This window comes from Xyrauchen texanus, chromosome 33 (genome assembly GCF_025860055.1).
Source record: "Xyrauchen texanus isolate HMW12.3.18 chromosome 33, RBS_HiC_50CHRs, whole genome shotgun sequence".
Classification (NCBI taxonomy): domain Eukaryota; kingdom Metazoa; phylum Chordata; class Actinopteri; order Cypriniformes; family Catostomidae; genus Xyrauchen; species Xyrauchen texanus.
Genome location: NC_068308.1, coordinates 24,251,176 through 24,276,017, shown reverse-complemented (window position 1 = coordinate 24,276,017; position 24,842 = coordinate 24,251,176). Strand labels below are relative to the sequence as shown.

General features: G+C 38.8%; 2 protein-coding genes and 1 non-coding gene across 10 annotated transcripts; 1 reads left to right on the top strand and 2 right to left on the bottom strand.

Annotated features, from left to right (window-relative positions):
• Nucleotides 1–433: 433 nt before the first annotated feature.
• Nucleotides 434–506, bottom strand: trnak-cuu (transfer RNA lysine (anticodon CUU)). Its single transcript has one exon. It is a non-coding gene; the product is annotated as a tRNA-Lys (tRNA).
• A 362-nt stretch (nt 507–868) lies between these two features.
• Nucleotides 869–20,565, bottom strand: ndel1a (nudE neurodevelopment protein 1-like 1a). Of its 8 annotated transcripts, none has more exons than XM_052102750.1 (11): nt 20,463–20,539; nt 18,664–18,726; nt 18,066–18,160; nt 10,854–11,007; nt 9,845–9,993; nt 9,189–9,325; nt 8,733–8,906; nt 8,552–8,643; nt 7,254–7,402; nt 6,826–6,860; nt 869–3,988 (listed from the first exon to the last, which is right to left on the bottom strand). In XM_052102750.1, exons 3-11 carry the CDS (start codon nt 18,149–18,151, stop codon nt 3,924–3,926), a joined length of 1,041 nt encoding a protein of 346 aa, XP_051958710.1. In that variant the 5' UTR covers nt 18,152–18,160; nt 18,664–18,726; nt 20,463–20,539; the 3' UTR covers nt 869–3,923. The 8 variants fall into 8 exon arrangements, with proteins under 8 accessions (XP_051958710.1, XP_051958711.1, XP_051958709.1 ...); XM_052102751.1 differs by lacking the exon at nt 20,463–20,539 and adding an exon at nt 20,371–20,433; XM_052102749.1 differs by lacking the exon at nt 18,664–18,726 and having other exon boundaries at nt 20,463–20,565.
• Nucleotides 20,566–21,690: 1,125 nt separating this feature from the next.
• LOC127626457 (uncharacterized) lies at nt 21,691–23,133 on the top strand. Its single transcript, XM_052102238.1, has 3 exons — nt 21,691–22,121; nt 22,241–22,430; nt 22,598–23,133. Exons 1-3 carry the CDS (start codon nt 21,918–21,920, stop codon nt 22,930–22,932), a joined length of 729 nt encoding a protein of 242 aa, XP_051958198.1. The 5' UTR covers nt 21,691–21,917; the 3' UTR covers nt 22,933–23,133.
• The last annotated feature ends 1,709 nt before the right edge of the window (nt 23,134–24,842 follow it).

Sequence of the window (24,842 nt, the reverse complement as noted above, 5' to 3'; positions counted from 1 at the left end):
TGCCCAATATATATTTTTTCATGAAACAAAAGCACCTTTCGTCCATGGATTGGCTCGAACCACCAACCTTTTTGGTAAACAGCCAAACGTGCTACGCCACAGAGACGAGGCAACAACCGATGTGACGTCATAGAGCTTTATTCTTGGGGGCCGTTCACACCGACCTCATTTTTGTGTCTGTCCGTACTGTTTTTCATGTGTTTTTGTGTAAACGTGCCAGGCATCTCACTGTTTTATCTTCGCCGTGTTTTAAAACGTGTCTTAGGAGATCTGTGCTTTGTCCCAGTGGTTGTGCTGTGCCTCGCAAAACCTAGTTTGTTCTGGACTGCCCCTTCATTTTTACAAATCAAGCATCTTAGAACGAATGAAAGTGGGCAAGATAGGTTTTTAATACGTATTAATCACTAATATGCAGCAAACAAGATAAAAGTATCGCCCAACGTGGGGCTCGAACCCACGACCCTGAGATTAAGAGTCTCATGCTCTACCGACTGAGCTAGCCGGGCAGATGAAGAAGTTTTTCCGGATTCAGTACTACGTACTTCCCACTAGCGGACAGAGAACGCATTTTATCTTAGCATGATTTGGTATTCAATCGCAATAATTTTGGGATACCTTGCCACAGCTGTATCCATCCCTTAGGAAAATTTACCATAGATTCACTACAGAAACCATATTTTATCCATGATATCCATATTAAAACCATATTATTTATGAAAACCAAAACTATGATAAAAAAACAAAACCTCATAAATATTCTCCCACATGGTTACTACAATTTTAAGTAACACTATAGTTAATTTGTGGTACATTAATAGCAAGATCATTGCTGTGGTATCTGATAATTATGATGATTCCTTCTGCATGAAGGCATTTGTTCATGGACGACCTGTCAGATCTCAGGGATCAGGAGAGGATCCGTAATGAGGCCAAACGGATGGAGGTGCTGGAGAGGAGGCAGAGACAAATAGATGATCTTGCAGAGAAGAAAAGTGCTGGGGGAAGCTGAGATTGAATGGACACCTGCAACAAACCAATGCTGAAGCAGCAAACATGGGACATTTTTTGCCAACAAGTTTTTGAGTGTTATAAAACTGTGACTGTTCTGTTATTGCTAAATTGGAATAGAAGTTGCATGGAAAGTCTATAGGCGATAAAGAAAGTGAGTAAAATGTAGGTTACTTAGATCATCATTAATTGTAAAAGTTTGATTTGCTCCTTAAGAGGATTATGTTTCACATAAATGTAAATTGTTAAAATAAGCACTTTTGGGGCCAAACAGTGCTGTTACTCATTCCTGCCACTGACAACATGGTGCCTGCATCAATTTGTCAAGGTATTGCAAAGTATAGTTTAAAGGAGTAGTTCACCCAAAAATAAATATTCTCTCATAATTTACTCATATCATCCCAGATGTGTATGACTTTCTTCCATAGAACATGAATTAAGATTTTTAGAATAATATTTCAGGTTTGTAGGTCCAAACAAGGCAATTGAATGGGTGCCAAATTGTTATGATCCAAAAAGCATATAAAGACAGCATAAAAGTTATACTTAAGACTCCAGTAGTTAAATCAATATCTTCAGAAGTGATATATGTGTGGGTGAGAAACAAATCAATGTTTAAATCCATTTAGCTAGAAATTCTCCTCCCTGCCCAATAGGTGGCCATATGCATGAAAATTATGAATCACCAAAAACACAAGAAGATTGTGAAAGTAGAGATTGACCGAGCAGGGAGAATTTATGGTAAAAATTGACTAAGATCTGTTTCTCACCCACAACTATCAAATCGCTTCTGAAGATACAGATTTAGCCACTGGAGTTGTATGGATTACTTTTATGCTGACCTATGTGATTTTTGGCACTACAAAGGTCTGATCACCATTCACTTGCTTTGTATGAACTTGAAGAGCTGAAATATTCTGCATGAAACATGAAAGTTCTGCAGAAGAAAGAAAGTCATACACATCCGGTATGTCACAAGGGTGAGTAAATGGTGAGAGAATGACATTTTTTGGAGTGAACGATTCCTTGAAATGTTCTATAGTACAATCTACAGGTTGTTTAATCCGTCAATCATTGTCAGTATCAATCAATCAAAAGGGAGGTGAAGAATAGCAGACCTAATAAAAATAATTACCAGCTGTTAAGTTTAGGTCCTCTTGGAGGTTCACAAATGTCTGGATAAATTCAAATGTATTATACTGTACAGTGGCGTTAAAGCCTTTCAACAACATAAAATTTTTAGTGGTAACACCTTTACTGTCTATGGTTATCATTACTATCTTTGTTGCAATAAGAAAACTACCATTTATTCCAGCACAAAAAAGTAACAAAAAGTGCCTATGTGACAAATTGCACTGTTCAAACCAAACTGAAAGACATTTGTTATTGGCAAGAAATCGGTGAAAAATGTAGGTGTGGATATTTCAACAAATACTATAATGCTGGGAAACCAACCATTTTACTACATCAATCGATTGTCAACATCACCAAGACAAAGTTCAAAATGCAAATCTACCTGAATCTCAAGACTTTTCACACTTATATTAGGCCACATGGTTTAGGGGACACCCTTCACCCATGTGAGATACACATTAGCACTTATTAAATAATAAACAATCCAACTGATAAAACTGAAACCAGTTTCAATGACATACTGTTTAAGTGCACATATAAGTCTACTGTAGATAGTAATTGTCAAATCTTCACCTTAAATATCATGTCTTCCTTATAACCAAACACATACTATGTGTTGCAAAACAAATAATAAGTGTGAATTCCCTTTGTTAATCATATTTCACAAAACAATAGAGCAATAAATACAATTTTGGAGAGAACTCAATTAATATGTACATATAAGCTCACATCTAAATAAACATTAACCATAAATGTATTTAATGGATATATACACATATTTCAGGACTATTAACAAGAACTTCAGTAAGAATTTAAAACAGAGCAACAAACAGAAGGACAGATTCAATAGTGTCTTAAAAGAAATTGTTATATTGCTGTATAGTGGTTACCTACGTGTATGTAAAATGAGGTCTTTGTGTGGGTTTGAGTGCATTTTTAAAGGGATAGTTCACCTAAAAAATGAAAATTCCTTATTTGCTTAAGCTCATGTTTTTACAAATCCCAATGACTTTCTCTATGGAATATAAAAGGAGATATTAGACAGAATGCCCTCAGTCACCATTCACTTCCATTTTAAGGAAAAATTATACAATGAAAGTGAATGATGACTTACACTAACATTATACTAAAACCTATTTGTGTGTTCCATGGAGGAAAGAAAGTCATGGGGGTGAGTAAATTATGACAAATTTCCTGTTTATGTGAACTATTCCTTTAAGTGTGAAGGGTCCGTGATCACACGCTCAGCACCAGGCCTGACGGAGAGCTAGATAGTTGTGCAGCTGAGATGTTCGCCATCATGCCAGAGTTTATTCCATTCACTGTCCTGCTGTGCTCAGAGAAACATGAGGCTCTGGTTAGAAGCTTAATAAAAGGTATGTGAGCCATTAGCACTACAATGCAAGCCATTTCAACAGTACTACTATCAGGCCCTAAAGGCCATTCAATATTTTCAGTCATGCTACTGTTAGCATTCGCTCCAGTTTATATTTTTCAGTCCACACAGACTAAATAAATCAGACAGCATTTACATATTAATGGCTAAAAAGGAGCTCTTAAATAGAAAAGATTTACAAAGGTTTCCTGAAACCAAATCAACAGTAAAACGTGTTGCAAAGCTCACACCTGAGTAGGTTAGAGTGATATGGTGTAGATAAACTTGCAAAACAAACTGCACTGCAACTTAATATTTTCTCAGGCAGAGGCCTAAAAGAGCCCGTTTCAGAGACCACTCAATACTGCCCCCAGAGACACACCAGAAACAAACACTCTCCTGTCCATCAGTACAAAGGTAATTTGATGACTCCTAGAAGCAGCACATTGCTTTGCCTTCTCTTGTTGCCACCTGGAATAACAGGCATACAGCACACACATAGGGTATACAAAGTTGATAATGATAATATGCATAAAATAAAACAAAAAACGAAACTAAAAACTCTTTTGACCAACAAGCAGCTGTGTCTAGGTGAGGTATTAATGTAATGCAAGTTTAGAATGTCGTTAATATGGAACAAACAACAATATTGACAAGAAAAAAAAAGAGAGAATATTAAACACTGCTCTTAATTAACATATTGTTTCTTCATTTCAGTTAATTTAGAAATTCTTTATGGCTACATGCAATCGTTTTAATTTAAACTAATTTGTTAATTATATTAATATAAGCTTAATATAATTAATATAAATATGATTAAATCACAGATTTTGAAAGTGCTGAAATTTTACACAATACATAATTCTTGTCCTGTAAAAGTGCATTTATTTCCATCTTAGAAAATTATATGTATCAATAATTCTTTATTACTATTTTACAAACAAAGCCTTCCACATTATAAAGATAGAAATGCACAAATTCAACTATCCAATTCAACTGACATTAAAAGTTTCCCAAAGTCTAAGTGGAAGTTTTTACTAATTGAAAGAACTAGTCCCCACATAGGTTGCATATTTGTTGCAATGATCACTAAATCTTAAACTCTCATCCTCCACAATATAAATATACCAGTAGACTGTGGCTATCCACCTTGCTACAGCAATCGTAAAGTCGCTGTAACAATTTGGGAAAGGAGGAAGCTGGGAACAGCTTGAAAAACAGACACATTGATTTGCACACACTATGTTATGCTTTTCAGCATCTACATAAATATACTCAAACACAATAGGCTTTTCAGCCAAACATTTAACACACATAGCTTTGTGCATCTCTCTCTTCCATCTGCTGCTGTCTCCTCTCCCTAAATACTCCCACCGCCCCTCACTGGATTGCGAGACTGGTGTGGCACACAGGTGGAACTCATTCACCAATTATCTTCCCGGCCTCTCTTTGCCCACACGCCGCTCAGACCTGACCTGCTCACCACATACCACCATTTCTAGGAAGGTAGCGTTGGCATGTCAGGATGTTCTCCAGGTCTGACCCGTACATGCCTGGGAGTGGGAACAGGACAAGGGAGAGGAGGGAGGGGGGATAGAGAGTGATAGAAGAAAGCAGAGAGAGGAGGGAGAGATGGGCTCGCCAGCCCCAGACATCCTGTCAACTGGTCCTCAGCCACTCCTCCACCACCTTGCAGACGACATCCACTCCTCGGTCCCCTGGAAGACGGCAGTGGCGAGGACTCTATAACAGCACTCCCCCCTTCTGGGTTTCGACACCAGTATAACAGGGTTCACAGGACAGGCAAAGAGGAGTCAACATAATTTTAAATGACATAAATTAACTTAAACATAAACACACAGACACCCACACAGTGGCCACGTGCGTCTCTCTCACTCATCTGCCACCGTCTCCTCTCCCTAAATACTCCCACCGTCTCTCACTGGAACGCAAGACTCATTCACCACTTATCTTCCCGGCCTCGCTCTGCCCAGACACCGCTCGGCCCCGCCCTACTCGCCACAGCGGCATTCATGATTCGTGTCAGGGCGTCAAGCGCTGCTTGGAACTCCACATGAAAAGCACTTGGAGACAAACATGTCTCATTCTGCATTTTGGTAATAGTTAAGACTTGATGTGCTTCTGTGGTAATGTTGTGTGAGTATAGTGAAATGTCCGTCAGTGTAATGACTCAAGAGCGGACACATTACAAAGGTTCCACCCTACCAGCCAGTGTTTATGCTGCATTAACGGTAAATGCGTTAATAGCAATTAAGAAAAATTAACACGTTAAACTTTTTTAATTAATAGCATGTGTTAACACGTTCATTCTGACAGCTCCAATTGATAATTAAAATAAAAGGAATAAAAGAGTGTGTTCATTAGCGTATTTGTTTTTGCTGTGGTATCAAAATCATCAAGAATCAAACAAAATATTTGTATCATGATGACCCTAACTGCACTATTACAAAATCAAATTACTCCGGCATCACAAAGTGTACCGGGAAACTTCAAAAAGCCCATTCTACTGGTGTGTCTCTGTATTTGCATCTAAGTCTCTCTGTCGATAGCTCATCTACAGTATAGCTATACTGTTAAGTCTTACACAGCAGAAAAACCACCTCCATGTCCTCTCCATGCCTTATTGATACTCAAACTGCAAGACACATGGATTCAGCACTGCAGTAATGAACTACATAACACTTCAGTCAATGTGAAGACGTTCTAAACACTCTGTTGTCCTTTTGAGGATCTAAAGATTCAAGCCTGATCAAAATCGAAAAAATTATATTTTTGCAATGACTATCTCTCTCTCTCTCGCTCTCTGCTTACTCTGACAGAGCTGCTTACTCTAAGAACATGGTCAAAAAGGAAAATAAATTATCTAATTTATGACTAGGGCACAATCAAATCTGGTAAATCTATTCATACCGACAGACGGATGAGGAGTGAATCTAAGGTTGTGAACTCCATACGTTTTTGGAATTGTTTTAAAAGGGCCTTGACTGCTTGAATCTTCAGCTATGATCATCACAAGTAAAGGCAGCAATGTTGCAGTTTGGTGCATAGTAGTTGATCTAAAGCTGCCGACACAAAACATTGACCGAGTCATCTACATTTCTGTTATTCATAAGATAAAACTCTTTTGGAACAAACCTATGGAGTACACATTTTGAGAGGATTTGAGCCAACAAGATGTTAGTGGAGATGATATGATTTTATCCTAGTGGATTATAGTACTCTATAAGTCATACGCAAGGGGTAGTTAACCAGCATGCATGGACCCCCAGACAAAATTGATAATTTACCCAAGAGCAACGCAGGGAAAATGACCCTCTCTCTTCTGCTGAGGAGAGAAACACAAAGGTCTGAGAGCTCTGATAGAACGTTATCTACTGTATCATTATTCGGACCGCACTATCCTTCAAGTATTAAAATAGACTAGAGTAGTTTTCAAATGAAAACCACCAAAGAACATTAACAGTTGAGTATCGAAAGACCTAAGCATTTCTCTTATGGATTGAACTTTATTTATAAAGCAAACAGAGGATTAATATACAGTAGAAATAGGAAGTACAATGCTCAAGTACTTCCAATAAAAAGTGTGATCACAAGAGGACAAATATTATCAATTTAGTTGTGGGTATACTGGAGGAAGTGTAGGTCAAATTAGGTAACTCTAATGGATTATTGACTGATTTCTCTGAACTATGGCAAAACAAAATGGTAGACTCACGCTTTGTCGAAGTAGGACGTGTGAAGCGAGTGAGAGTAATTTGTAAGCTCTCCATTAATCAGATTGCCGTTGACATTTGTGACATAGTTCTTCCTGGCTGCCTGGTCCCTGGCAAAATTTCTACAGGCTGCAAGTTTAGACTCTAAAGCCTACAAAACAAAACAAGACAAATCACTGGATTAGATGCTAAATTAAATAAATGTTATGCAACAGTGACTCCACTAATAAAACCTTGAATAATTACCTAAATAACCCAATTAAAATTTCTTCAAGCAGTCACATATGAATACTGTCCCAGTGACAAGCAGTAGCCATGTTTCCACTATCAGGCCAAATGAGGGCATGCCAGTGTGTGCCAGGAATTCCAATTCGGAGTTGAAGTGGAGTCAATTTTAAAGATGAAGTTTCGCCGAGTCGGGTCTGACGTTTCAGCACCAAGATACTAATTACCCAATTTGTCATATCTAGCTACCAGCTTACTTCAACAGATGAATGGAGAATCATCAGTACTGGTCAGTAGATGAAATCAGGACTTTTCTGAATATTTGGGCAAATGAAAATGTGCAACGTCAGATTGATGCTGTCTGCCGAACGAAGATGTGATTAAGTACATTGTCACCAAACACGCCAAGTTGTGTATCCAGTGCACAACGGTCCAGGTTCAGGAAAATTTACAAGAAATTGTGGGTAATTTGGGAATCAGTGGTCATTTGGAGGGCTAGCTAGTCTCCAGAGCATGATCCCTCAGCTTGAGTTTACCTCTTGCTTGTGAAATGGTGGGGTGTGTGAGACGTTGGCACTAGGGCGGTGTGTTAAGGGTGGAGTTTAGGGCAATGTTGTGGGGCTATTGGCCCAATAGTGGGAATGCAGATTGATTTTGGTCTTGCGGCCCGAGGTCTGAGGCTATAGGAACCAGCTGACCAGTTGATAGCCCTGGCTCATACTGGCCTGATTTTTGAAAAGTGGCTAATATGTCATTCACATTGAAGGGCCTATTTACACTGTCAAGTCATGCATTTGGGAGGGGTAAAAAAATATGGCCTGAAGAACCAGATGCATTTAAACGTCTTATATGTGTTTCGAACCACCTCCTGACAGTGTTCAGGTGATCGTCGTGAATGCATGTTGGAGGACATTTACACTTTGTCTTTTCATGATCAGATTGCTAACCAATCAGTAAAATGCTTCAGTGTAAATGCCCCCAAAGTTTGTAGCTGTATTTAGTCTTAGATATTTAGATAATGGCTAATCAAGTAATAGGAGACAAAAAATAAATAAAAAGTAGTGTGTCTACTAACCCCAACTTTGCGCAGTAAATCACCTACGATATTGAGGGCTGATATTCTAGCAGATGGAGTGAGGGCTGCATTAGTGCAACTGTTGGCCAGAACTGCAAATAAGAACCACCATGTTAGTGGTACAAACTTGGCATTGTACAAAATTCAGAAAGGAAAGAGAGAGAGAGATCTAGCTGTCTACCTGTCTGGCTGGTAAAAGCATTGTCCAGGTTCTTGCTGAGAGGTGTAGCAGGTAGGGACAGTGAGGCCTGGACAACTGAGTCTGTTTTGTCATTGTCTGGAGTAGGAGAGCTAGGCACAGACATTCTCATCAAATCTGGCTGCCTCTCTCGCACTGCAAGCTCTTGCCGCAAGTCTGCACATGCACAGACACACAAATCCACAAACATTTTAAGATGCAGTGCAATAAATCTTGAACCCCTCACTTGTGGATAATAATGCTGAACGATGAAGTACTTTACATGACCTCATTCTTCAAGCAATCAGTTTAACAGGAAGGAAAAGCTTTTTACTGAAAGAACAGGATTAAAAACCAAGAAAAGACACATCCGCAAACATCAAACAAGCACCTTAGGCATGATGAAGAAACTTCTGTATTTTTACATGACAGACTTCAGAGAGGAGAGTCAGTAAATACCTCTGGCCTCATCTTTTAGTCTCTGCACAGACACCAAGAGAGACTCCTTCTCATCCAGTTCACTCTCCAGAAAGGCATTCCTCTCTATGGCCTGGTTTAGTCTCTGTTCAAAGTCCTCCAGAGACGTAATTGTAGCTCTGCAGCAGCAGACCATAACAGAACAAAACTATAAATTTCAATGTAGTAGTGGAAACATTTGTGAGAACATACAACCCAGCAGGGTTGAATTCTTTAGACTACATAAAATTGAAAAGGACCTCATTTTCATCTTAATAAAAAGACTCTGCTCACGCTGTACATGATTCATCAGTTATTTTAAAATGTTTATCTTTCCCTAAAACAATTGTACTTTTCTGGTGATGTTACCACTGCAGTGCAGGCAGGAAAAAATTTAATTAAATAATAATATCAATTAAACTGAGCAAACCATCCAAAGAGATCCTGATGGATAAAAGTCCTGCCCTATATTATTTCCTGTAGAATATTGTCACTTTCAGTTTTCACTTGGATAGGCCATATTTTCACATAACAGAAGTTAAATGTGTTGTGAATACGGTTTCATGTTGTCTTTAAGAAATCATTATGACCTTTGCAGGCTAAAGTTGAGAGTTACAAGTGAAAAAAGTGTGGTGAAGGGTAAGATGATGCCCTCTGACCTCTTAGCTCTCTCCAGGTCATCATTGGCCTGCTCTAGCTCTCTGACATATTTATGCAGCTGCTCCTTGATGCCTCGAGTCTGGCTGAGGTCATCCTCCAGCATGGAGATCTGCTTATAGCTCTGAGAATACTGCTGCTCCAACTTATCCTACAGGACAAAAAAGCAAAATAAGGTATAAAAAAAGGCTCAGAGGTGCTGCACTTACTTTAATGTTCTTTAGACACACAAATACTTAAAAAAAAGGGAGAGGCTATTTGCACATAGCGATAGATGCCTTAGATAGACTAAGTGTAAATAGCAACAAAAAAAATCTTCTTTGCTCTAAGTGCAAATAGTGTTAGATGCCGTTTACACCCTGGCGCAAATAGTGGCAGATGATACTATTTGCACCCCTAATTAAATACTGACATATATTATGGGGCATCACTGCAGTGTGATTCTTGTTTATTTAGAGTCCCACAGACACCCTAAACACTATGGCATTTTGTAGTAAAATCATAGTAACCACAAAATTAATCATAGTTACTATTTAACACCATAATACTGAAGTAATTCTAAGGTTAATTTTACCTGGATATAACCTTTCTCTAAACTCCCCAACCTTCCTGTGACTAAATCACTGAGACGAAATCAACCTTTATATTTGTTTATTATTAGAAGTAGTATTAAAGGAAAATAGAAAGAGTGGAGAAAGGAAACCGGATGAGGGAAAGTGGGACAAAAGGCCAAATCGATCCCAGGTAATCCGCACGAAAAACACAGTAACACAGTTGTTACACCCCACGCCACTACAGCGACAATAGGGGTGCAGTTTTTCTTAAATTTCTCAGTTTCCACCAGACTATTGGAGAACAAATAGCCAAGCTGTGTGGCAGGTGCAATTTACACCTAGTACAAATAGTCACTACTTTAAAAAAAAAGGTGAGCCAAAACTGCCAATTATTATGCATTAATCATTGTTTGAAGCACCTTATCCAGCTCGGCCTGTATTAATCTCACAGCCTCACCTTGAGTGAGTCAAGCTCGTGGTGCAGTCTCTCATTGTCCACCTGCAGATCTCTGATTCGATGCTCCGCTTGACCCAGCTGCGTTTCCAGCTCTGTCTCCAGCTCTCTGCTCCCCTCTTGGAACTCCAGCAACTCTTCCTGTGCTTCGTTATAACTAAAAACGCACACATACATGAGAATACAGTTTAAGACTCTGAGCTAATGACACATGCAAAAAAATAAATAAAATCATTATGTTACTACAATATATCCTGTCTTGATCAGAGCTTGTATTGTAGCATACTAAACACAAGTAGGTTGTATTAGAAATGCTCTATCAACTGGGGCTGGGCGATAGGACTATGTAATCGGATATCGACAATGTCTCACAAACCTCCCGATGTTGATTTCGACACTTATTAACAGACGATGATCGACAATATTGGTAAATGGCAAAACCATGGATCTGGGAAGTTGCCAGATATATTAAACAGTAATCCAGGGTGTGAAATTTGCACAAACCCACCAAACGCGACAAGGCTGAATCCAGCTCCTTATTCGCAAGCTCCTCATCCAAATGCAGGTATTTCATGAGCGGGTAAGTTTGCTCATCTGCCTGCAACAGTAGTGAGCGACCTGTAAGATGTCTTGCATGACGAGAAATGCGGTTAAACACAAAGACACATGCTTGACGAAACACACTTTATTTTTTACACACTTTTATAACAGATGAAAGAAAAGCAATTGATGTGTGTCTCTGATGCACCGTTTGTTTAGAAATGTGTCTTGTGGAACATGTAATAACGTGAACATATTTCTTGCATATCACCCAGCCCTACTGTCAACCCATACAGTTTTTATGTTTCTCAGATTAACAAAAAATATTGGTCTTTTGTAAATGTTCATAATATCCAAGAAACAATGCGTGACTGTGAGGGGTAAGTAAGTGCTCACCACAGGAACATTACTCTCCTTGCCCCACAGTTCAGACTGAAAATAACTAGACAAAAATAAACAATGAAGGGATCCATTATTAGAGGATGTCTAATGTAATGAATGCTATCTGTACAAGATATTCTGAAGACACTGCTTACAACACTGATAAGATCAAGTACAGTGCACAATGGCCATTTCCCATAGAGACAAAGGAAACAGAGCATTATGTAAGACTAATCCTTCTTGGTTCTGTCCAGGGAATGTAAAAAGTAAAATGCTGTTTCTGATATGGCCATCACTATAGCATAGTAGTAAAGGAATCATGCACAGATAATTTAAAGAATACATGGTTTTAGCTATTTAGGCCACAAAATAACTAATTGATTATACCAATATTTAACTGAATCTGATATGACCTGAAGTTTTTACTAGTAAAATGTAAATCAGTCAGGCTGCATGGGGCAGATTTTCCAAAAATAACCAGTTTTGTTTACAGTGCACCGATTACCATGGGAGGCCACAGCCAGGGGCCTCTTTATGTAATCACTAGCATTATGGTTGTGGAAGGATCTAAAAATGGAAAAGGAGCAATATTTCCATACCCAGTCATGCTACTGCTACGTGAGCCAGGAACAGGGCAGGACAACCTGTTTATCCAGGGAAATGAAGACCACTATATCCATACCGAAAGTACATCATGTCTGAGGTGCAACTTGCCTGGATGCATTAGACAGAATCAGCATATTACAACATCTGTGACTCATTTTCACACAGTGTCCTTTCTGGCCTCTAAACTGCTGATTGGGGTGTTTTGCTAGCAGGTCAGAAGTGGGGTAGATGCAGTTATCACATGCCAGTGAGCCCAGGAGGAGACTGTGCTTCTAATAAGTCTTAAATCATGATGAACATAAGTGCCACACTGCAGGCAGGATGTCCTTTGCCAAACAGCTCAAAAGGAAGTGGCGGTTAATCAAATGACCCATTTTCAGTTTTTATTATTTTTTAATGGCCAGTACTGATATCCAGAGCGCAGGGTGGCCGATAGGCCAATACAATGCCGATATATCACACAATTTAATATAGTAAATAACAAACATAAAATTGCAAAAACAATTATAATAAACTCTAATTTTGCACTATTTTTACTAAATTTCACACAAAACTTTAACTGTCAAAAATAATCTTAAGAAATATTGTAATTTAAATGGTAGATCGCAGTTTCTTCTGATTTCTGTTTAGTCTTCAAATTTTAGTCATTTATTTTCACATGAAGGAATTGTTAATATATTAGTAAAGAAGGAAATAAAAGCACATACAGTAGTCCAGCAACCATGGATGGCATGTGAGCATTAACAATCGTATTTTCCCAAAAAATACAAAATCAATTCAATTGTCCATAGAGTGCAGAGTGAAAATGTCATTTTATTATAGCGCACGTGAAGCACGTTGACTTTAAAGTTGCATTTACACACTCATGTGGATCCAGCATGAGCAGCAATCTCCTGACAGTTTAAATGGCCTGGATCGCCTGCTTGAATTGCCACAGAGAGACCATCATGATTTGTGAATCAGAGGAACTTTTGATCCTGATCCTGAAGTTTTAATTCTGGCTGATAGAATATACGCTTCAGAGTAAGATAATAGATGAGAGCTCAACGGGAAGAACACACAGGACTTTCATGAGGTTTGTGAATTACATCTTTTTAAAATAAATATCTGTATATTTGCAGATGGTATATAATAGAAGTTTCATTTATATTTGCCTTTAATCATTAGAAAAGAAAGTTAAAAGTGACAGGGAACTGCTGAGGAGAGGCTGACAGAATATGTGTTTTAGAGGTAAACCACAGGACACTGAATGTGCTCAAGTTGTGTGAGGTTGGTTTATTACTATATTATCTGTTTAAATGAAATATGTGCATATTTGCAGATGGTATATGATATTCGTTTTATTGATAGTTTCATTTTAATCATTAGACAAGACAGTTAAAAATTACAGGGAACTGTTGAGGAGAGAGAGGGAGAATGAAACAGGCGAGCACTTTAAATTTATGAGCTCAAACACGTCTGCAGTGGCTCTTATATGTGGACCATTTAAATTAGACTGTGTTGCACACCGGTCTATTATTGTTTTAACACAATGGCAAATAACAACAAAACGAACCATGACTGGTCGTTTACATGTCTCAGTCGCTTCACATGCAAGCAGCTGATTCTCAAGAATCAAATTGGCCAAATGGGAAAATGTATCGGCTGAGGCCGATAATTAAATAATTCAGAATAATTTAATTCAGAATATCGGCCAATTTATCAGCCTCTGCGATACATCGGTTGTACATTAGTTACTGACCTACGTCAAAAAAGCCAAAGCCTAAGTCAGTACATTTACATGCACTTTAAAATGTGATTTTAGTCGGACTAAAACAATAAAAGTGTCCTGTAAACACTTAGTCAGACTGAAATTGTACCAGTCCGATTTCTGCTAAATTGGATAAACAGACCTAGATGATGCAATTGTTGCTTGGCTTTGTCCAGCAAGTATACACGTAAATGTTATTCGGACCACAATTGGCCTCAGCGTTGTGCTCGTGCTCAGAAAGATGGTGGTGATGTGTGACATGTATTTAATACTTCCTCAGCTGATATACTTTGTTTATATATTTCATTACGCATTGCATTATGTATACTTGGACAGACAGAGGAAGACTAGGACGACTATGTAAAAATCCACTGTAGCTCGATAACAGCACATCAGCCCTCTAAAATGCAAGTAAACCACTTGCGACCAAATTTTGTACTACTCTAGTTAACTAAAAACGCTCTGTCATTAGCCACTGGAAAGTAAAGGTTTTGGATTTCACTTGCCAGTGATTCAGTTGTGTAATGGCAAAAAATGTTAGCACAAAGATCCATTCACTGAATGTGGTGTCACATGAGCATTTACTCTAAATGAAATGTACCTTTTTGGCTGCAGTGGATCCAGAGTGTCGTCGATTTGATAACAAATTGCTATAGATGAGCCAAGATATGCCATTGTTAAAATCACATTGCATTTAACATCGTCAACTCTGATTTTGGCAAAAATTTTCCATGGATTGTTTTCACAACATTCTCCATTGTACTTGGGATTAAAGGGAAAGCAGGTGTCGAGAACCGGCTTGCCAATATAAATAATAGTTTAATAAAAAACGGAACCAAAAGACACAAACACAAACAGGTGTCGGAAAGCACTGCAGTCTCCAGTCAGCCTTTATCCCTTGATTAGCCTGATTAGGGGCTGAACCACGACCCGGCCTACCCTCAGTCCTGCCACATTCCTCCCTCGTTCTAACAGGCCAGAGAGCCCCCGGCATGACATGCACCCCCCCCCCTTCCCCTATGGAGGGGCATGCCTTCTGCCCTGTCTGCTGGCAGGTCATACCCATCTACCTGGATTAGGGAGGGGACAAGTGGAGGGAAACAAACAAAAAAAATGGGCACCTACACGCCGTAACGGCGATCATGCCAAATTAATAAAACGTTTAAAAAAGAGAGGGAAAGGCCAACATGGAGCGGCAGTGGGAGAGAGAGAGGGGGGGGGGGACACTTATTTGCCGGTTATCCATAATACACCGTAGCTTGGTGCTCGGTCACTCCTCCACCCGGGCGGATCAGAGGCAGTCCCCCAGCTCCTGGCGGACGGAATGCCCCGCTACGTTTTTGGTGGACGGTAACCGCTCCAGGCGGTTGGTTGGGAGCCCCTCTTCCCCTAGCGGTCGGCGGCCGTTCCTCCGCTTCCAGGCAGCCGGGCTGCTACGTCCTCTGGGAAATGGCCATGGCTGCTCTGTTGGGGTGGATGGTAGTGGCGAGGACTCTACTACAGCACATCCCTCCTCCTCCAAGGTTTCGGAACCAGTGTAAAGGGGTGAAAGGGGAAAGGAGGAGGTGAAAACCGGCTTGCCAATATAAATAATAGTTTAATATAAACCTGAACCAAAAGACACAAACACACACACAGGTGTCGGACAGCTGCCCGTAATTCTCTCTCTGTTGCACTGCAGTCTCCAGTTGGCCTTTATCCCTCTCAGAGGCTTGATTAGCCTGATTAGGGGCCAGGTGTGTGGAATCACGACCCAGCCCACCCTACGCCCTGCCACAGTACTGCATATGGCTCTACAGACAATTGTAATGCATTTGTTGGATTTAAATACGCAGTATGAGAGAAAAGTTTGATTTGACACTTTTTATAGTGCAATGCATTTTCAAAGATGAGATTCATGCCATCCATTTTCATTCGATAAGGTCTCTTTTAATACCCATTCTGTTATTTACAGTCAGTTGTTAATCAAAAAAATAAAAAGAAACATTCAAAATCACAAACTCCATGGATGTGGCAATGAAACCGTGCAACTCCACTCGTTAATGTGAACTCACAAATGCAGAGACACTTCCCAAACTGCCGCTATTCTTAAAGAGACAGACGTTACAGATGTTACACATACAGATGTTACACATCAGTAGCTGGGTTTCCATAGAAATGTTTAGCATTTTTTAAGTGCATTTCAAAAAATTAGAGCAATTGTACCTTGTTTTAATAAATGCTGCCAGAAAATGCCACAGAATAAGTGTAATATCTGACATAATGTGGGCTGAAATGGATGCGCTGCCCTTATGCCGCCAGCCTCTGCACACATGCAGGGCTCCAGACTGCAACTAAATGGTCGCATTTTGCGACCATTTCCCCCACCGGTGCGACTAAGTTTTGCTACAAGTCGCACTGGTGAGACTACAGTGTTGGCCAGCTCTCCCTCTTTCTTTCTCTCCATTATTCGATGCCATTTTCAATTAAGCAACAACTGTAGGACTTGGTGGCACCAGTGCCACCGCTCTCAAACGTTAGTCTGGAGCCCTATACATGAGAGCTTCCATGCTCAAAAATGTTCAGGTGGATTGTGAGGACCACTTAAAAGACCAGCTGAGGGTTGAACACTTCCGAATGCCAAGGTCAGACCTTTCATTGGGCCAGTCACATCAAGCTACCTCGTAACGTTCAGGAATGGTCAAAACACATCAACGCTTTGCGAATAAGCTGTTTCCATCACCTTAACACGAATTTTAACTAATGGGAAACTCTAAAAAATCCACTTCCTCCTAGCACATTAACTTTTAAGCAAATGTTGCATTTATTTGCAAATCAAATCTTTTTCAGTTTTCAGTTGCTTTATGCCTACATAACATGTCAAAAGTCTGGCAAGAATAAACAAAAACGTACTATTTTAGACTGTTTCTCCAAAGTGTCTGTAGAGGACTGGCACATGTATTTAGTGGTAGAGGATTTATTACCCATTTCATTGTCCTTCAACTGCTTAGAAAAGTAAGAGCTCATATCTCCTCAATCCACACCAATTGATTTCTTATTCATGTCTGTGGCACAAACAGTGCGGGGCAAGTTACGTGCCAAACTTAAATACTTCAGGGTTAGGGGTTTGCTCCAATCCTCAAGTATGGCCTATTTTAATAGAGATATATCAACACTTGGATTGACTGTTTGACTTGGTTTTGCAACATCAGTTATTCTATCACATATCACTGACTTGTCTGACAGGCAGATGTCACACTGCTAGAATTAGCTCAGGAGCTGGTGCACAATCAAAGCTGAATCTTACAGATTTCTTTGAGCTACACACCCTCCATGATCAGTTCTTATGTAACCAAGCTAGGTGTGCATGAACATGTACATTTCCACTTTGATGCTATCAGCTACCTCTTTTCCTGCCAATGATCGGAGCGCCACAAAGGGAGGACAAGCCATGCCTTGGACGTGCCACACTGAAATTGAGAAATGCTGCTTTGGGATCCAATTTAGCAAGCAACAAGCACTACTTTCAGACTTAATCTTATTAAGTGTTCTGTAATCTTTTTATACTACAACGTTGTCGAGAGCTTTTCAATGTAAAATGAGCAGCGGGGGTCTGTATCCTATCACAAAGACTAAACCCACTAAAGGAAATTCTCACTGTGGTGGATTGCATAAGATACACAAGCTAATATGTGTGGAGGCCTTTGAACATTATGAAAATGTCAAAACATTCAGGAACCTTGACGTGATTCTCATAATGTCAGTGAACAGGTTTCATTGATTGATTTATTCCCAGCATTCACTGGTGTTGCTCAGGGAAAGCAAATGTTATCAAAAGGAGAATGTGAATTGTGTAGGCTGAGGCCAACAGGAAAGAAACCTCTCAGGTGTCAGGCTACAAAACAGACATGAGCTGCATCTGAGTAAGTCTTAGTGTTGCCTAATGTACCGTGACTCACCTTTTCTTGTACTTGAATGAAAGACCCTTCCAGAAATCAATTTCCTCTTCTTTGGAAACAAATTTTGGAATCATATTTGCATCCATGACAGAAACCTGTGAGATAATACAATATAATTAAGTGGCCCATTAACAGGTCCTACAAGTAGGGAGATAGGCCTACTGTACGTCAATTAAAGGCATTGTTCACCAAAAAATGAAAATTCTGTCATCATTTACAACCACTCGTGTTATTCCAAACCTGTTTGACCATAATATGACTTGTGGAACTTGAGAGGAAAAGTATAATTAAAAAAAAAAATGAATTTTTTCAATTTTACAAACAATGAAAATGAATTGGGACTAAGGTTGTCATTACTTTTGTGTTCCACCTAAGAAAATAAATCTTCAAAGCAAGTAATTGATGACTGAATTTTCATTTTTGGGCGAACTATCCCTTTAAATGTATGAAAGCAAACAGATTTATTCTATGCCCATTGCAGCATGTACCTCAGCTGACTTCTAAACTGGCTTTTGCTTTTTAGTCCAAAATAATCAATAAAATGGTGTACAAGCAGACCCAGCCCATACTAAACTGCCTGTGCCCAGCTCACACACACCAGGTCTCAATCACTGTGCCCTCTGGCAATAGGTCATGGTGGATGTTACAGCCAGGGATTTGTCTAAAAAACAGATACAGAACAGAAATATAGTCAATTAATTAGTCTTTTAAAGACTAACAATACACTGTGCAATGCATTTAGATTAGGTGTAGTTTCTGCTCTACTTTCATGAGACGTGTTTATTTTCTAACAAAGAATTTTTAAAGCACAAGGACAACTAAAACCAAACTATCACATACCATTTTCCACAAGTGCCTTCCCAGCACACCCAGAATCCTATACTTTTCTATTTTTCTTGCTCTCAATTTCCTTACTCTATTGGTTTCATTCTTTTTCAAGTCTCATCATTGTGTTTCATTATTGCTTATTATTAAAATAACATCTAATCCACTGAATTTGCTTTTGTCTCCGTACAGAAAACGCAGGAACTGTGGTAATCAATTTTACTTGCCTACAATATTCATGCCCTTTCACAACACATGGTTCTAGAAAATATATAGTTTTTCTAAACAAAAAGGAGTTGGGCTACTTATTGTGTGCCTGATGGTGACAAATACCTGACTGAACCAACAGCACATCAGCAAAGGAAATTTGTTAAATGGATAGTTCACCCAATAAAATGTATTATCCTCTTGTGTTCCAGACATAAGTCTGTTTTTCCAAAGGTGTTTTTCACTTTTGCATCTTTTTTCCATTCAATAAAAGTGAATGTTGACTCAGACAAACATTTTGCCTAACATCTCCTTTGTGTTCCATGAAAGAAAGAAAGAGGGTGATTAAAATATGTCAGAATATTTAGTGAACTATCCCTTTTAAGTGTGCCATTAAATAAAATAAAAAGTAATCTTAACTAGTGAAACAAATGCATGCAGTATATTTTCAAAAAAAAAAATAATTGTGTAAAACACCCGAAATAGACATGCCATTTGGGTATGAAATTACAGGGGATAAAACATAAAGAATTAATAAATTAATGATTGGAGTGAGGCGGAGGGATATTTTTAGATTCCCAATTAGCAAAAGAATTAAACACTGAATTACACCTACTGTTGCCATGGAGCTCTCAGTCGTAAATAGATCTAGACATGGGCTAAATTACAGACAAATGTTTGATGTAGATGAGGACCGCTTGCCAAAATAAACCCCTGACACTTATATTAGTCGAACACGTTATATTAGAAACACCAGCTTAATATATAACAATTATAAAATGCAGCAGGCTATTTAGAGAACAAAATGGCCAAACAATACATCACCAAAAATATAGTCCTAGATCAATAAAACATGTTATACTGTTTATCAGGCAACGTAATAGCCATTATAAACTCTGTATGACAGGCGCATTTACACAATCATGGTAAATATATCTCCCAATTCTTCATATCTACATCCAACACATGTATCCAGGACCAAAAACACCAAAAATCTGCCATATATCTGTCAATATACTACTGACAGTGTGATAACTCTTTGAGAATCGCAATACGGTATATTTTCTAGCAAAGAGCTAGCTGATGTTAGCCGGCCGGCTAACAACAACAATGAAGCGTTTTGAATATAAAATAATAATACTACTGCAAATAAAATTATGTCTCAACTCATATATGTGACTAAATAAATATGAGACGTTGTCGTCTGTTTGCGTTAGTGATATGTGGTGATGATGATGATGATGATGATAATGCGCGCACGGTGTTGTCTTACTTCTGGCATTTGTAGCAGTAACTGTTGTGATGAACTGCAGTTTAAAGATCTTCATCATATTCAAAGATAGAGATGTGATGTCATGAACTCACCAGCACATTTCCAGTGTCTTTAATGGAGATAGCAGAGCTGACTGCGATACTGGCACAGACCTCGCAGTCAGTGTTTCAGCATCCGCCCTCTCGCGCTGTCTTCTATTACGTTTGCGTATGTCGTGCAAAATGATCCTGGCGACGCCTCTTATTTAGGACATGAGGAAAAATATAACAATAATAATAACCTAACAAACTGACAAATAATTTATATAATTTATTTATTTGTTAATTTTTAAAATATGTTAAAAATAACACTGAATTAAATACGGTAAAAAAAAAATAATAAAAGCACATTTAAAAAAGCTGTCACAATTACTGTAAAAATAGTCTAATATTAAAATAAATAAATAGCTTAGGCCAATGTCTTTTTTTTTTTAACTGCGAGAATTTTTTTTATTACGGTTAGTCTGTATTTTGTGTTATCTTATTTTAACCAGTAATCTTATTTTAAAAACAATTTGAATATTATCTTAATTTAATGTTGACATTAGCACCTTTCACACATGCAACCAGTAAATTACAGGAAACTGGTTGGGTTGCTGTTACTTCCAAATGTACCACATGTGCTGTTCACACACATACCATCAATATGGAAATGTATGATACTTCTCGTTAAGGGAAATTGCCAGAGCAAAATTACCAGTATTTTCAAAAAGTTGTGTTCACACACACGACCTCTAACCTGAAAAATGCAGTACATTTTCTGGAAAAGGCCGCATAGATGTTTGTGGATATTGTCTTACACTTTTCTTCATTTTAGTCTCTTATTCAGTACAATAAATAAAACGTTTATCGTTCTATCATTTATTGATTCTGAAACGTTGATTTTATTTTTTCCTTTTTTTTTGTGGACGTTCTCACTGTTAATCACTAATCAGGTCAAATGAGTCTTGTGGGATTCATCTTTCGAGCGGTGAAGTCCACCCAGCAGAAGGTGCTGTTGCCTAGTCCATATCATGCAATTGATCTTTTCCACTGGAATAATCACATGCCAACACAGAGCAAGATTCCGTCCGCTGGCTCATGTGTATCGATGGCGAAGGGTAGAGCACTTCAAGACGATATGACCGCTGTGCACCTGTTTTTATAGCGGTCAGTTTCGCGCCAAAACAGGTGGGGCTCAAACACCATAGCCAATATAGACACTTAGGGCCGGTTTCCCGTTAAGGGCTTAAAATAAACCAGGACTAGGCTAATTCTACTTAAATTAATCCACACTAAACAACTGACTTTCTGAGATGTTGCTTAAGTTTGGATTAACTAGTTCTAGACTACAGAGTCTCAGATTAAGGTAATCAAGGACAAGTGAGATCATCTTTTGAAAACCCGATTAGATTAATGGCATGCACATGTGGCTAAGGAGAGGTTGCTATAAAAACCTGGTATGGAATACTTTTAATTCATTAGTCTTAAGGAGTGTGTGGAACAGGAGTCACTACACTTAACCAAAAAATGGATAAAGGCCGAAGAAAACGCTCAAAAAACTTCAGTGAATTTGAGAAGACCCTTTTTAAACAAATTGCATCAAACTATCCTGTAATTGAAAACAAACAGCATGATTCAGGTACAGAAAACAAGAAGAAGGCATGGATTTCCATATTGAATGAATTCAACTCAAATGAAAAAGTAACCAAACGGACACTCCAACAAGTTCAGGTAAGATTTATTGTTGCCCCATTCTTACAAATCAGTCAATTATAAATGTTTTCATTAATGAAATGTAAAAAGAAAACAATATAGAACTCCTACTTCAGAGTATATATTATCTTGTAAAGGTCCTGTGGAAAAACATAAAAATAAACCTGAAAAAAACAACTGCTGCTACGCGTCAAGAGCGTTTCAAGACAGATGGGGGACTCCCAGTTCCACCAGACACAGAGGAGTTGGGGGACTTGTTGGCTGGGATTACTGAAAGTCAGCAACCCCTGGAAGGTATTCCAGATGATGACCATTTGGACAGTTCAGGTGAGGAATCTTTCAAAGACTCATTTTATAGGACACGTCTCATTTACAGTAACATGTGCTATCCCATCCAACATAATTAAATGCAAGTCATGTCTTGTAACAAAAATTAGGTAATGACCTTTATTGTTGAAGTCAAATGTAATGCTACATTTTTTTTCCATACAAAGATGACCTGATCTTGACACAGGACTTGAGGGGCACAGGGAACAGTCAAGATGCTCAAATGAATCCAGCAGCAGCCAGCACCAACATGCAGCAGCATCCAGTCTCCTGCAGTAGCATTAGTCAGCATCCAGCAGTCTCTAATCCAGGCAGCAGGTCAAGAGGGAAAAGGATGACCATTCATGAGAAACTTGCCATAGAGTTCCATGAACGTAAATTACAATATTTAAAAGAAGAACATGAAGTCAAAATGAAAATTCTTCATCTTGATTTGTCTATGAAAGAGAGAGACATGAAGCAGCAGCAGTGTCAACTGTCTTTGGAACAAAATCTCAGTTAAATAAATAATTTCCTGAATTTTTTTTTACCTGTCTATGCCAATCATTTATGTATCACTCAAGGCTCATTTATGAGAAGTGCTGCAAAGCAAAAGCATCTCTGTAAGCAAGTCCATTTCTGTCATTGGCTAGCTCAGCGATAGGGACATGTTGGTCATCATCATCTTCAATATCAGGGTCTGGGCAGCCACACTGTTTAAGAAAATTATGAAGCACTGCTGTTGCAATAATAACAATGCAGCACCTTCTAGGTTCAAACCGCAGTTGTATTTCGGAGACACTGGAAACGATTCTTCCATACACCAAACATGCGCTCTATTAGCCCTCTGGTGAGCATGTGAGCTTGGTTATAGCGCTGTTGCTCTGGTCTGACTGGATGGAGATAAGGGGTGAACAAGAAGTTTGTCTGTGCATACCCACTGTCACAAAGTACAATTCCAGAGTGTTGTCTTGTTTCAAACTGACCATACAAAGAGGAGTTGTGGAAAATCCTTGAGTCATGAGTTGAACCTTTCCAACGTGCAACAATATTGGAGAACTGCATAGTGGGAGTGCACACTCCTTGTACATTTATTGAAAACCAGTTTTTACGATTTCTGAATTCCTCAGCATCTGCTGTAGAGGGACACTTGATGGGAATGTGGCAGCCATCGATACAACCAATGACTCCAGGGAAGTTCCCATATTCATAGAAATCTTACCTGGTAGGTGGCCTGTTCAGCAGCATTTGGGAATTTGATGAAATCCTTTTTCAGTTCACATATAGCACTGCAGACTTTGTAGTACTATTTTGCACACTGTTGATTCACCTACACCACACAAATCCCCAGTTTCACGATGGAAGGTTCCATGCCAAAAACCTAAAGGTAATTAATATTTGTAAGGAAGGAGAAATAGGGGTGCCCCTGACTAAGTCACCTGAAAGCTTGGGCTGCAGCAAACCAATTATTTCTGTTGCATTTTCCTTTGACATACGGAAACGGTCAAGAAAATGTAATCATCAAAATCATTTAGTGGGTTGCTCCTGCCTTTCAGCAACCTTCTTTCTGGTCTTGGTGGTGGTCTCTGATTGTCGTTGAAATAGTCGAGGTAATCCATTTTCTGCTACTGTGAACGTGAGCCTTGAGGCAAGAAGTTTTTAATCTGAGGTTAAACCTGCTTCTGACCAGGTTTAATTTAAGACTTCATTTAGATCTGAATTAGGTCTAATCCTACTTCTAGAAATCCGATTGTTTAAGTCTAGACTAGTGCAAGTCTGAGACTATTGTAATCCATGTGTGAGAAAGCTACTTCAATAAATCCAGGTTTAAAATGACATTTAGTCTACGACTAGGCATTTTAATTTAATCCCCGTGGAAACCGGCCCTTACTGTGTCTAGAAGGAAACCCCCTGGCAGCAAGAATCTAATGTGCTGTTAGGTGAGGTTTAGGGTTAGATTTAGTGGTAGGTAGGTGTAGGGTTTCTGTAGGGCACTAAATAAACACAAAAACACAGTGGCTGTGTCTCATTTGGAAGGCTGCGTCCTCCGGAGGTCGCATTTGTCGGCCGCTTAAGTCATCGAGACTGTCTAATTTCAGAAAAGCGAGTAGGACACTTTGAATGCAGCCTTCGAATGTGACCATCTCAGGATACTAATCTCTTTATTTCAGTGATATCTTTCAGGGAAAAGGAACATTTTATGCATTATTTTCCATTTAAAAAAGTAACTAAAAGCACCTTTAAGTTTGATAAAATTAAATCGGGCAGTTCCTCAACAAAAGGGAATTCAATTAAATAATAATAAAAAAAATATAGGCCTTTATAAACCCTTATGTATAATTGTAAAAGTACTATAATTATGCCTATTTTCTAGTGCTTGCTGCCATCTAGTGGAATTAAATAAGGCTTTTCACAGTGCGATAGATTGAACGG